General features: G+C 54.4%; 3 protein-coding genes across 3 annotated transcripts in view; all 3 read left to right on the top strand.

Annotated features, from left to right (window-relative positions):
* Positions 1 to 288: 288 nt before the first annotated feature.
* On the top strand, positions 289 to 4,200 carry GMORB2_5379 (uncharacterized protein; the record flags this gene model as incomplete). The annotated part of the gene is made up of 4 exons (XM_035467353.1): positions 289 to 631; positions 817 to 1,986; positions 3,172 to 3,927; positions 4,061 to 4,200. 4 exons carry the CDS (start codon positions 289 to 291, stop codon positions 4,198 to 4,200), a joined length of 2,409 nt encoding a protein of 802 aa, XP_035323365.1.
* Positions 4,201 to 5,356: 1,156 nt separating this feature from the next.
* Positions 5,357 to 7,825, top strand: GMORB2_5378 (uncharacterized protein; the record flags this gene model as incomplete). The annotated part of the gene is made up of 3 exons (XM_035467352.1): positions 5,357 to 5,368; positions 6,131 to 7,402; positions 7,586 to 7,825. The coding sequence occupies 3 exons, from the start codon at positions 5,357 to 5,359 to the stop codon at positions 7,823 to 7,825; spliced, it is 1,524 nt and encodes a 507-aa protein (XP_035323364.1).
* Positions 7,826 to 12,219: 4,394 nt separating this feature from the next.
* GMORB2_5377 (casein kinase I-like protein HRR25) overlaps positions 12,220 to 12,245 on the top strand; it is a gene marked incomplete at both ends in the record, with an annotated part of 1,472 nt that continues 1,446 nt past the window's right edge. Inside the window, one exon of the mRNA XM_035467351.1 lies at positions 12,220 to 12,231. Coding sequence (XP_035323363.1) covers positions 12,220 to 12,231 — 12 coding nt within the window. The remainder of the gene's footprint in view (positions 12,232 to 12,245) is intronic.

The following is a 12,245-nucleotide window of genomic DNA, read 5'->3' as shown; positions in this document are numbered from 1 at the left end:
TCTCCCCCCATCCCCTTTCCCCCCCGTTTGCTCTCGCTCTCCCATACTGAGGCATAGTCCCACCTGCACACGCGAGTGGCAGTTTTGGTTCCTCTCAGTCTGGCTGTTCTGGACCTAGGCCGCCTCACCCGCGCAATCCTAGTCAGCAACTAGGGGATGCTTACTCCACTACAAGCTTCCCATACCCTGCCACTGTCAAGGGGGCATTAAAAACACCATCGCGTCCTGTTGTTCTGCATCTCTCCTTGGCCATCTATAGAGTCATCGTGCTAGGTCGATAGGTTACTAATGGGGATCCTCTCCATGCAGCATCCGACTCAACATCAGTCACACCACTCGCGACCGTCGAGCGTGGTCAACCAACATCACCACCCTCAGGCCCATCCACCGCCGTCGCAACCGCCGCCGCCGCCGCAGCAGCAGCAGCACCAGCAGCAGCACCAGCAGCACCAGCAGCACCAGCAGCACCAGCAGCATCAGCAGCATCACCAGGGCGCGTACTCTGGCCACTCTCTCGCTCAGCACTACCAGTCCGGTGGCCAGCACTCTGGTCCGCCAGAGGCCATCCCCTACTATAATCATCCGAGCCCCTACAGCACGGCGAGTGCAAACGGCGGATACGCATCCGCAGGTTGGTCCTCCTTCTCTCCTCCCCCCTCCCCCCCGCCCTCGCGGCGCACCCCCGGGGACACCCGCTCCTGACCGGAGAGCGCGCCTCGCGGCATTGCCGGTCGCCACGACGTTGGCCATACGACATGGCTTCTCTCTGAACATCATTCCTCGACTGACATCCGGATCTTCCCCCTCTCTGTGCAGACACCTCCGAGATGATGGCCGCCGCCCAAATGCCGCGCCCCCCCTACCCTCCCATGTCCTATCATACTCCCCAGTCCAACTCGCCGGCCTCGGTCGCCTCGCCGTCGCAACATGACCAGCACCGGAGCATCTATGGACAGCCTCCGCCCCCCCAGCACATGGCGCAATCCCTCTACTACCCTCCCCAGCCTCAGTACCAGTCGATGCCGCCGCAGACGACAGGCTCTCCGTACCCGCAACATGCGCCGCACCACCAGCACCCCCAGCACCACCCTCAGCATCACCCTCAGCACCACCCTCAGCCGCCCATGACATCGCAGCCGAGCATGATGATGTCCCACCCGGCACCGCACAACCCCATGGCCCAGCAGCACGCTCCCCAGCATGCGCAGCCTCCCATGAGCAACAGCCCGCGGCCCAAGCTGGAGCCCCAGCTGCCCCTGCAGCTCCACAAGCCTCAGTCGTCGCCCATGCCCCCGGCCCACCACGCCGCCAACGGCGGCCAGCTGCAGAGCCCCGGGAACCCGGGCCCGGTTGTGAACCCCAACGCGGCACCCGGTCCCATCCCGGCCACGACCCCTCCCGTGGTGAGGCAGGACGGCAACGGCGTGCAGTGGATCGCCTTTGAGTACTCGAGGGACAGGGTCAAGATGGAGTACACCATCAGGTGCGACGTCGAGTCGGTCAACACGGACGAGCTCACGTCCGAGTTCAAGCAGGAGAACTGCGTGTACCCGCGGGCGTGCTGCCCCAAGGACCAGTACCGCGGCAACCGGCTCATGTACGAGACGGACTGCAACCGCGTCGGCTGGGCCCTGGCGCACCTCAACATCCCGCTGCGAGGCAAGCGCGGCCTGATCCAGAGGGCCGTCGACAGCTGGCGCAACAGCAACTCGGACCCCAGGCTCCGCAGCCGCCGCGTCCGCCGCATGGCCAAGATCAACACCCGAAAGTCGGTCCAGTCGTCGCCTCACCCGGGCTCCCTCGCCGGACCTCCGATGCCCGTTCCCGGAACGGCTCAGTCCGGACTGCCACCCGTGCCCGGACACATGGGTGGCCCCGGCCCGCACATGGGCAAGCCGGGGCTGGCGGGCATGGGTCAGGCCCTCCACAGCCACCACCCTGGTGCTCATCAGGACCATACGGGTCAAGCTCCGGGTGACGAAGTCGGTATGTTTCACCATCAGATGTGACGGAAATTTGTGTTTTGCTGCGTGTTCTCTTTTTTTTTCTTCTTGAATTTTATTTTACTATTCTTATACTCCCCCATCTTAAAACCCCATCACCCCGCCTCATCTTATTGTTTATTCTTCACTTCTCGTCACATCCCATGTATCAAAGCTGCGAACCCCTACAACCTCATTAAACCTACATGGCATTGTCTTGTGTCCTGTTCATTGATACCACGTCTGTTATTTTTCTGCTACCCTTTGCGGAGGAATGCTCTTCAACGATACCTTTTCTTTCTTTTTTTTTTTTTACACCACTTGTCATCATCTTTATTAAACCGATTTTTTCTTTTCTTTTCCTCATCTCTGCTATTTACTTCTCATCCAAACCGATCTTTTTAGCCCCCCCCCCCCCTGTTTTGTGTCGATTAGGCTTCTTTTCTTTCTCATACATGTTGGAAATGAATCTTGTCATTTCGAACTCTTTACTTTTCCCAATGTTGGGACATGTCCATTATAGAAGGACAGGACCTGATTCCATCTCCAAATAATTCATTCAAAAGCGCATAGGCTGCGCCGATGAAAGGCCCTGGTAGTGTGTGGCACGGATGTACAGTTACACATGCCACACACGGCCTCCTTATGTACTTGGTCTTTTCCATCTGGTTTCCTTTGTCCCCCCAGTTCTTGGTTTTTGTTACAGTGTCACGTTTGCTATTGGTTTGGAAAAGAGAATCTTAATTCGGGGGTGGCGAGGGAAAGTTTTCCCTCTTCCCTCTCTCTCTCTCTCTTCGATATACATTTGATATTGAAGTTGTTGGGGGGGAGTGTTTCGTTAAAGAGAAGAAGAAAGAGTAAAGCACAAGTCACAAGACAGGAGAAAGAAGAAGAACAAGTTTGTCTCGTTTTTGAATGTACAAGATCTTTTATACTCGTCTATTGCTTTTCCTTTTCTTCTTCTTTTTTTTTTAAAAAAAAAGGAAAAAAGAAAAGAAGAGCACTCTTCTCGAATTTCCTTCTCTCTCTTCCGCTACGCATGCTTTTGTTACCCTTGTTCTTCACGTCTCCTTACCCTTGCTTCCGAGGTCGAGATCTGAAAAGTACCTTTACAAGACAGGGCTAATAATAACGTTCGTCTGTCTTGACTCAGGTCCGTCCCACGCGTACGACAGCACCCCGGCCGAAGACGTGAGACATACCCAAGTCTTTACGGGGTACCCGGCCCCACCCATGCCCGGTTCCCACCAGGGATATCATCACCATGCGGGGGCACCGGGAGCGCCACCGCCGATGCATCACGCGCCTCCACACTACGGAGGAGCCACCCCGGCATACGCGGCCGCGACCGCAGCCGCAGCCGCAGCCGTCGGCGCAGGCGCGAGGAAGGACAAGCATCGGCGAGCAGGTGCCGCCGGTGCGGTGGATGACGAGGAAGTCGAGGACGGTGACGTTGACGGCCTGTTCCCCAACGTACCCGCCGCCAGGAAGCGCAAGTTCATCCTTGTCGAGGAGCCGGACAGCAAGCGCCGTCTCAGGGTGAGGGCCACGCTGCAGTACCAGGATACCGAGGGCATGCCGGACGGGTTCAAGAGGGACGCGAGCGTCTACCCCCGGAGCTTCTTCCCGCGGGAGATGATCAGCGAGCCCGCGGGCGTCACGGGGGCGAGATTCTTTACCGACGACGTCGACGTCGACGGCGGCGGCGGCGGCGGCGCCCAGGAGACCGAGGGGAGACGCCGCGGGAGATCCGGAAGGGGCGGCGCCGGTCGTCGGGCGGCGGCGGCCATGGTCAGCGTCTCGGGCGTCAGGGACAAGGTTGCCATCCCGCAGATGACGAGGGCTCGGAGGAGCAGGGAGTTCAAGATGAACGATCTAGGGTATCGGATGAAGTGGCTCCAGGCCAGGACGTTTAATGGACGGAACGTCTTTCTGCAGCGAGCTCGTGAGTCTTCCCCCTCCCCGAATGGCCTGACGGTAGCGCATGACTATGGCCGCAGCAGCTGTCTCTAGAGAGAGAGAGGGAGAGAGAGGGAGAGAGAGAGGAAAGATCACTGACTTGTCTCGTTGAAAAAAAGTGGACTGTTACCGCGACAAGACTTGTACCGCCATCGAGAATGCCCAGGCCGACGTGCGCGAGGTGGCACCGCACTTTGAGATGAGGGCTGGCAAGAGGCGGTGGAACGAGATGAAGCGTTCTCGTGGCGATGATGAGTGATTGCAACAAGAGTTGTCTTGTTTTCCAATTTCCTTCTCCCCTTGTCTCTCTTTCTGCTGCTGCTTCTTCTACTTCTTTCCCTTTTCTCTTTCTTGGTTTCTTTTCTTGATTTATTTTTTTTGTCAACATCTGCTTTGGATATTATTTCTCATCACCCCCCCTCCCTCCCCTCGCCTTGATCGTTTCTGTCTACTCCCCCTCCCCCTCTTCCTCTTCGTACTTAGTTTCTATGATACCATTCTGCGACGGCATGCTACGTCTTTCAAAGTTCTTGCCAGGATTACGGTGTATACCTTATCCAGCAAGAGTTTTGGTTTTTTTCTTTCAAAATTTTTTTTTTTTTTCATTTTCAAAATTTTGTTCTTTTTTTGGTTATCATCCCCGTCTATTCTCCTGCTTCCCTACTTCATTTCATATCGATTCTTTTTTTCATGCTCTGTCTATAATTTCTTCCTCTTCTTTCTTTTGTATTTTCATATCTATATATTTTTGTTTTACATAAAACTCTTCTCTGCATGCTTACACCATTCTTTCCCCTGCCCTGGTGTCAGTCGTGGGCAGGGAGGGATGTGAGCGAAACGATTGGGAAGATGTGAACAAGGTCAAATAACATTAGGTAAAGGTACAAGGTGAAACGACAGATGAAGAAGAAGAAGCGACAGATGAAGAAGTGAGAGATGTATAGAAGGGTGTGTGTGTGTGTGTATGCAAGAGATGGGCTGTGATGGCGACAAATCCCCCCCCCCCTTCGGGTCATTTAGATGTGATTTTTGGAGATTCCCTCATGACAGAACTATGTGGCATGTTATCTCATAGTAGTATTTTTCCCTATTTCATGATATAATCTCCTCATCATTAATACTCTAATTACCTCTTTTCCTCTTCCTGTCTTGTTTCTTTCTTTCTTGGCATCCGTAGATTCCCCATTCGCAAATCCCCTGAAATCATGACGCTTCAATGCTGGTTACTCCTCTCTTCTCTTCTTTCTCTTCCTTCTCTTCTTTCTTCTTTTTTCTCCTTCTAGACATGGACGGAACGGGACGCGTTTTGAACGGGTTGAAACCTCAGCACGTGGTCACACCAGGTACTAGCCGTATCATTACATAATCAGGATGTTACATGATTACATGATACATGTACCATCTTATCTGTAGCGATGGTGTCAGCGGTTTAAAGAGGGGCCCGGACCCCAAAGTTCCCCTCCCCTCAATCTTCAATTAACGTTGAGTTGCTTCCCTTTCGTTGGTTAGATGCATGTACTAATATTATTACGGGGTTTTTTATTTATTTTATTTTTTTGAAAAAAGAAGCCCAAACCCCCCCCGGGAGTGCAGCACCACCTTTCATGTGCGCCTCCGTCCCCGGAGGGAAAACCCATTGTTTCTCTCATTGACCGTCACCGCTGGTCAGTCAACATTTTCTCCTCTCTCATCTCATGTTGTATATCTTACTTTCCCCTCTCTCTTCATCATCATCTCATCTATTTCACTCTCTTCTTCTCCCTCTCTCATCTTGTCTTATCAAGGGAGGGTTAGGAAAGAGGAAAGAAGAAGAAGGAAAACAACTCTAATTTCCATACCCTTGTCTGTCCTCCCCTTGGGGAAGGGAAAGAGAAAAAAGGGGGGTGGGGGTTCGCAAGAACAACGCGACCGTCTACCATTACCCTCTCTCTTCCATTCTTGACATATCTTGTCGGGTATTTCGACGAGAGAGGAAGAAAAGTTGCGGTAGATCTCTAGACAAGATACAGACACAAACGAAAAGGAAGGAAAAAGAGAGGGGGAAACAAAAAAGGGAAAGAGAGGGGGGGAAAATGGCACGTCAATATTACCAGTATGGCTACGCGCTACCATCACCATCACCACCACCTCCGCAGCAGCAACAGCAGACGTTCATTGCAGAACTCGAAGCACCGCCGCCTCAGACGCAGACCGTCCTTCCCGCTACCCACGGCGGTGGGCCCATCTTCGAGATGGCAGCCGATCCCGTCGTGCCACCCGGGTCCAAGACGACGTCAGCAACGACAGATGCAGGTCCAGACGCCGACGCTGCTGGCAAGGGGGCGAACCCGTGGCCATATCACGCCGAGGACCGACATGACAAGCCGGTCGGACCGGTCTATAAGCCTTATGCGCCGCCGGCAGAGCACGAGACGCACCATGCTCATACCGCTCCTGCCGCTGCCGCCGTGCGGCCGTCGACGACGGGTCAAGGGGGGAGTGCTGCTGCCCTGGCTTACAGACCGTACCGGCCGCCGGGGGATGGCGGCCAGGACGGCGAGGAGGCTAAGGGGAAGGGAAACGGAGAGGGCGACGGCAACGGCAAGGACGCTGCTGAACCCGAGTACCCGACCGGTGCTGCGCCACACCACTTCCACACGCCTGGGCCGCCTGCGGTGCCAAACCAGACGAAGCCGGAGGTGACTGCTGCGAAACCGTGCCCGGAGACGCTGTCTCCTACGTCGGCAGGCGATGCCGGCCCAGAGCGACCGGCCACTCGACCGGCCACGGCGCCGCCCGGACCGACGACGGGACCTCCCGTGCCCGGACCCGCCGACACCGTCCTGTGGCCGCCTTCCTCCCGGCAGAACAGCGAGGCCGCCCTGCCGGAGGTATGCCAGGGTCCGTACCAGTCTCAGGATGCCGAGGTGGTGGTCCCGGCCACGGCCCCGCCGCCCGTCAACGCGTCGACGTACCCCTTTGCCGCGTACCCGCATCCGCCACCACCGCCGCCGCCGACGTCTGCCCCCGCCGCCGCCGCTGCCGCCCACGCACCCCCGCAGCCGATATACTCGCCCGCGCACGTCTTGTCTCCGGCAGCAAGCTGGTACGGACAGCTGCCCGTGTCGCCGACGTACGACATCTCGCCGCAGTCGCCGCCGCCGGCCTACACCGACGGTCCACCCATGCTGCCTCTGCGCAGCGAGAAGCCTTCGCTGTTCCCGCAGGCACCGCTGTCCGCACCGCCGACGACGACGTCTACGCCCCAGCAGCATGTGACGACCCCCCCACCGCCGCTGCCGCCTTCGTCGTCGTCGTCGTCGTCCTTGTCCCACACCCCCTACCAGCCCCCGGTGCCCCAGCCGACGTATGTGCACCCCCCACCCCTGCCGCCGCGTCCTAGCTCGTCAGACGGGGGTATGCGTCCTCCCCCGCCGTCGGTGCAGACCGTGGCCGGATTCGGCTTCACCCCCGGCCCACCGGTGGCAGCCTACCCGCCTCCACCGAAGACATACTACGCACCCCAACCCCAGCAGCAGCTGCAGCAGCAGCAGCAGCAGCAGCAGCAGCAGCCGTACGGGTACGGGGCCGGCAGCAGCAGCAGCAGCGGCGGCGGCGGCAGCGGCGGCGGCGGCGGCGGTGGAGGAGGCTGTGCTGGTCTCAAGGTCGGGAATAAGCTGTTCAGCGGCTCGTCGGCCATGAAATGGCTCGACAAGACGAATCAGCTCGTCGAAGAAAAGATTGGCGAGATCCTCGACCATAGCAAGTTTCGTCCGCAGCAGCAACAGCACCAGCACCAGCCGAAGTATGGGTACACGCAGCAGCCGTCGCTGCCGCAGCGACCGGCGTATTATCAGCCTGCGCCGGGACAGCAGCCGTATTACCCTCGAAGTGGTGGACAGTGAAGGAGAAGGGGGTGGGGGAATGTTCTCTATGTTACATTTATGCTACATAGAAGCATAAAAGGGCGTTTCGATAGATTTACTCGGACACTCTCTGCGACGGAGCATCTTCTTTTGTGTGCTTTATATTACTCATCATTTCTCGAGAGCCCTGTTTCACCTCAGATATGAGGCAAGAGCGAAGACTGTCTTCTAATTTGGGATGGAGCGTGTCAAGTGCAAGTGCAGATGCGTAAACATTACATCACCGGTCTGTCATGGTCTGTCATGTACCTTCTATATCTGTATCTATATCTATATAGATATATATATATCTATCTATCTATATATGTATATATATGTATATATAGGCGTTGCATTTACATATTAGTAGCAGATGCACGCAATAGTTACCATGTTACATATCTGCACATCGCCGAGGACAAACATACGATTGATTATTACAGTATGGAGTGCGGAGTGAGTATATATTTAATATGGCTTTATCGATGATGGCAAGCAGGACTCGTATTACTCCGTGACACGCATATAAAAACAAGTCTCAGTCATCCCTTGCAGGTATCGTGGGCCGCGAGATCTGACAGACGGCGGTGACAACATTTCTGTCTATTTTCAGCATCAATCCCTCTCGAGAGGAAGGGGTGGATGAGCCAGCCAATGGCGACCGGTCGACCCGAGTAAAGGAGAAGGAGAGGAGAAGAGAGAGAGAGAATTAGACAAGACAGGCTCTGCCGTGCGGGTCAGGCTCTTCAAACCTCTCCCGAGACCTCGAGACCCGGACAGATGCGGCTCGGATCACAGCAAGTAAGGGAGGGAGCGAGTGAGGGTGAGTGGGCGGTGTTTACGAGGAGACTTGACACTTGACAAGTCATGTGGTGTGCAGCACAGAAATGTTGTGCGATGATGGCGATGATGGCGATGATGGGGGCTTTCTTTTTCTTTCCCTGTCCAACAAAATCCGATCGGAAGAGTGCCTTCTTACGGATTGGAGGACATCTGGCCAAAACTTGGGGCGGTGTACGCGCCTCTGCAAGGCGGTCGCCGGTCGGTGGTGCCGATCTTCTTTTCCTCTCCTTCTTCTTCCCTCCCTCTTCTTCCTTCTCTCCCTCCCCCCTTCCGCTCCTTTCTTATCATAGAGGAGGGCATCTGATGGGTGCCTTATTCCCGAGAAGAGGACCGACCTCTGGACTCTTTCGATTTCGACATCACCGTTAGGGTTGATGGGGAGACGCAGGACGCGCGCTAGAACGAGCGTTACGGTCCAGGAGCGCACTTTACTCGCACAGGAAGAGAGAAATGGACTTTTTAATACTTTTTCAGAATTGATTTCTTCGTCCTTCTCTCGTTCGCGTCCCGGTAGCATCTTGTTCGTATTCACGTTCGATAGTAGCCAGATTCCGTACATGTACGGCATCAATGCTGGATTCATGATATCAAACTTGTTGCTGCTGAGTAACGAAAAAGGCAACTCGGCGTGGGACAGCGTCGTCACACACGGAACATGCATGATGGCCCTTTAGAAATTCAAGATTCCTAGCCCCCCCCCCCCCTCCTCTCTTACCTCACCATCCTTTTCGCCTCACCGAGCGACGTGGAGGGACTGAGTAAGAGAGGAGGAGGAGGAGGAGGAGGAAGAAGAAGGAGAAGGAGAAGAAGGCAGCGGACAAAACACACCATCATACGGAAATGGCCGAGTTAAGATGAAACACTGAGAGAAAAGTGAAACTTGTAAAAAAAAAAAAAAAAAACCCCCCAATAAAAAACAATAAAAAACAATAAAATATAGACAAAACCCAACGCATCATGAGCTTGTACCATCATCTTTGCTGCCTTATTATTTCGCCGCTCTATGGAATATTATCTTCACTCATATTCTATACGAGTACGACGAGGAGCGTCCTTTGGATACAACATGTCGGATGACTATTACGGAAGAGACATGTTCCGTCGTGATTTGCCTTTTCCCTGATCACGAGGTATTAATTAATTGATTGATTTCGTGGATATATTACGACCAAGTCGGCGTAACGCGCGATAAGCCCCCCTCACTCCCCCCCAAAAGAAAAGTGACGATCTGGTACGGACTCGGATGACGAGGAACACAGGGCGCCAAGTATTCTTTTTTTCTTGGCAAGGAAAATGGAGCAGTAATCTTGTCGTATTGTCGTATTAGGACCGGTGATGGGAAGAGCCAAAGAGGTAAGCCGATGAGGCAGAGCCAAAGAGGAGGCGGGAGAAGGGAGGCGGAAGGGGGGGGGGGGGGGGGGGGGGGGGGGGGGGGGGGGGGGGCGAGAGAGTAGAGGAATACAGCGTTTTCCTTCTTGATTTTGCGTGTGCAGAGTGATGCAATGCATGAATAATGCAATTTGAGGACATGAGTCCATTATAACTTGAGATGATGCCCAACCGGGGGACACTCGTACCTGTATTCTCTCCCCACCGGTAGAGGGGAGAGAGGGGAGTGGTAATTTACATATATGACCTGTACGGGTACTGCTCGTAGGAGTAATATCCGTACTTTTCGTGCTCATACCATGACAATGGCCAGCAGAGGTATTCGTGGCCCTTCCGTCCTGGGCCCGGCCGAGAAGCCGAGGAGGATGTTACTCAGCACGAGTAAGTCAACGCAATACGACGTAGCGGATAGGCTGACTCCGGATATCTGCGCGTTATTAATATCATAATACTACGAGTAATACATGTTACATCCATAGTATCCGTACTGCCCGCCCGGGTCTATGGATGAGTACGAGTGACAGACGACAGTACGGGTGATACGACAGCGTACTCACACATGTAGACGCTGTGGCGGTAACCACCCACACTGTAAGACCATCACTCCATCACTCCATCACCTTAGCCTACACATATATACAATACATGCAATCTGTACATGCCACCGTAGTCTGCTCATGGCTGTCCCACTCCTCTCTGTTGGAAGGAAGCGCTGCTGGCGCCTAGACCACCTCAGGGCGGCAAACAGCCTTTTTTTTTTTTTTCTTTGGAAAAAAAAAAAACCCCCCTCCGCTCTACCAGTTGGAGCGTCTCTGTGCTCGTACGAGTACAGAGGTAGCATTCAATTACTCTCCCGTAGTTCTACGTGTAGAGATATCCCTAATACAAGCGAACCCGAGCTCTAAAGCTGAGCTATTCGGTCGGATATGGCCACCAGGTTTACCCCCTATTGGATCATATCGAGTAATGGACTTGTAAATTCAATCATGCCATTACCGTGAACAACTGACAACATACAGAGGCCACCCAACAGTGATACACTGTGGGTACCGCAATAACGCCCCGTCACTATCCGCTACCAACTGTCAACACCACAATAGGCGCCCCCCCCCCCCCAGCAAGCCATTTCCGTCTTCTTTTCTTCCTCTTAATCACATTGAATACGTGAATGGATGCTTGAATACCTCGTAGTAGGGTTTGTAGCCTTCGATGACAATGACCGTGCATGCACGAGTAGTACGAGTAGTAGTACTAACTGTACCTAGTCTGTATCATATCACTGCGCTCAGATCATTGGTGGCACAGCGAGAAGGAAGGAAGAGAAGGAAGAAAAAAAAGGGCCGCCCAGACAAAAAAGCCCAGCCGAGCCCAGCCCAGCCCAAGGAGCAGCGCCCCCCCCCCCCTTCTGGTGGAGACCCACGGCTAATCCGCCCTTACCAATCTCTCCCTCCCCCATTCCTCCCTCTCCTCTTCCCCTTCAACCCTTCATCACCTTTTTGATCTCTCCTTCCACCACCCCACGTCCACCAAGCCCTTTTCGACCTGCGTTTCTTCTGCATTTTTTGCATCTTGGTCCTCCTCATTCTGCAGAGGTCCATATTCTATTCTTCCCTTCTTCTTTTCTTCTCCTCCTCCTCTTCCYCCYCCCCCCCCCCCCTCTTTTTCTTCGGTTTCTTCCTTTTCTGCAAAGGTCGATCTTAATCATCAAAAAAATCCAAACCAAAGGCTTCACCGCTGGATACTCCCCCATTCTGAGCTGCAGGTATGCTCATCATCTCCTTTACCCTCGTTATTTGCCTCATCAACCACACCCCCTCTCCCATCCCCGTCCGCCGCTTAGGGGGGGGTGGGAGATGGGTGAGAGGGCACGCCTGTGGATGGGTGGCCCCGGTTAATCTGGAGGGCGGTTACCTGGGCTACATGATATAACCCATCCATCCATCCCTTCTTCGGACCATACTTGTCTCAGCTGGGTGATGACATGGGCTTTTTTTTTTGACCGTTCAATTAAAATACCGATGCTCTCCACTTGCTTCCTTTACTGACCCATCTCTCTCTCTCCTCTTCTACAGTCCCCGGAGCCTGCCAGCCGACGATACCTTTCTGCCATCCGTTCGTCGAACCCGGGCCTTTGCACTTTCGACATCTAGATCACCTTCATCATGACGACCATGGTATGCCCCATCCA

The sequence above is a fragment of the Geosmithia morbida genome (assembly GCF_012550715.1).
Source record: "Geosmithia morbida isolate 1262 chromosome Unknown scaffold_3, whole genome shotgun sequence".
Classification (NCBI taxonomy): domain Eukaryota; kingdom Fungi; phylum Ascomycota; class Sordariomycetes; order Hypocreales; family Bionectriaceae; genus Geosmithia; species Geosmithia morbida.
The sequence above is the reverse complement of the archived record's forward strand: the minus strand, read 5'-3'. Positions and strand labels throughout refer to the sequence as shown.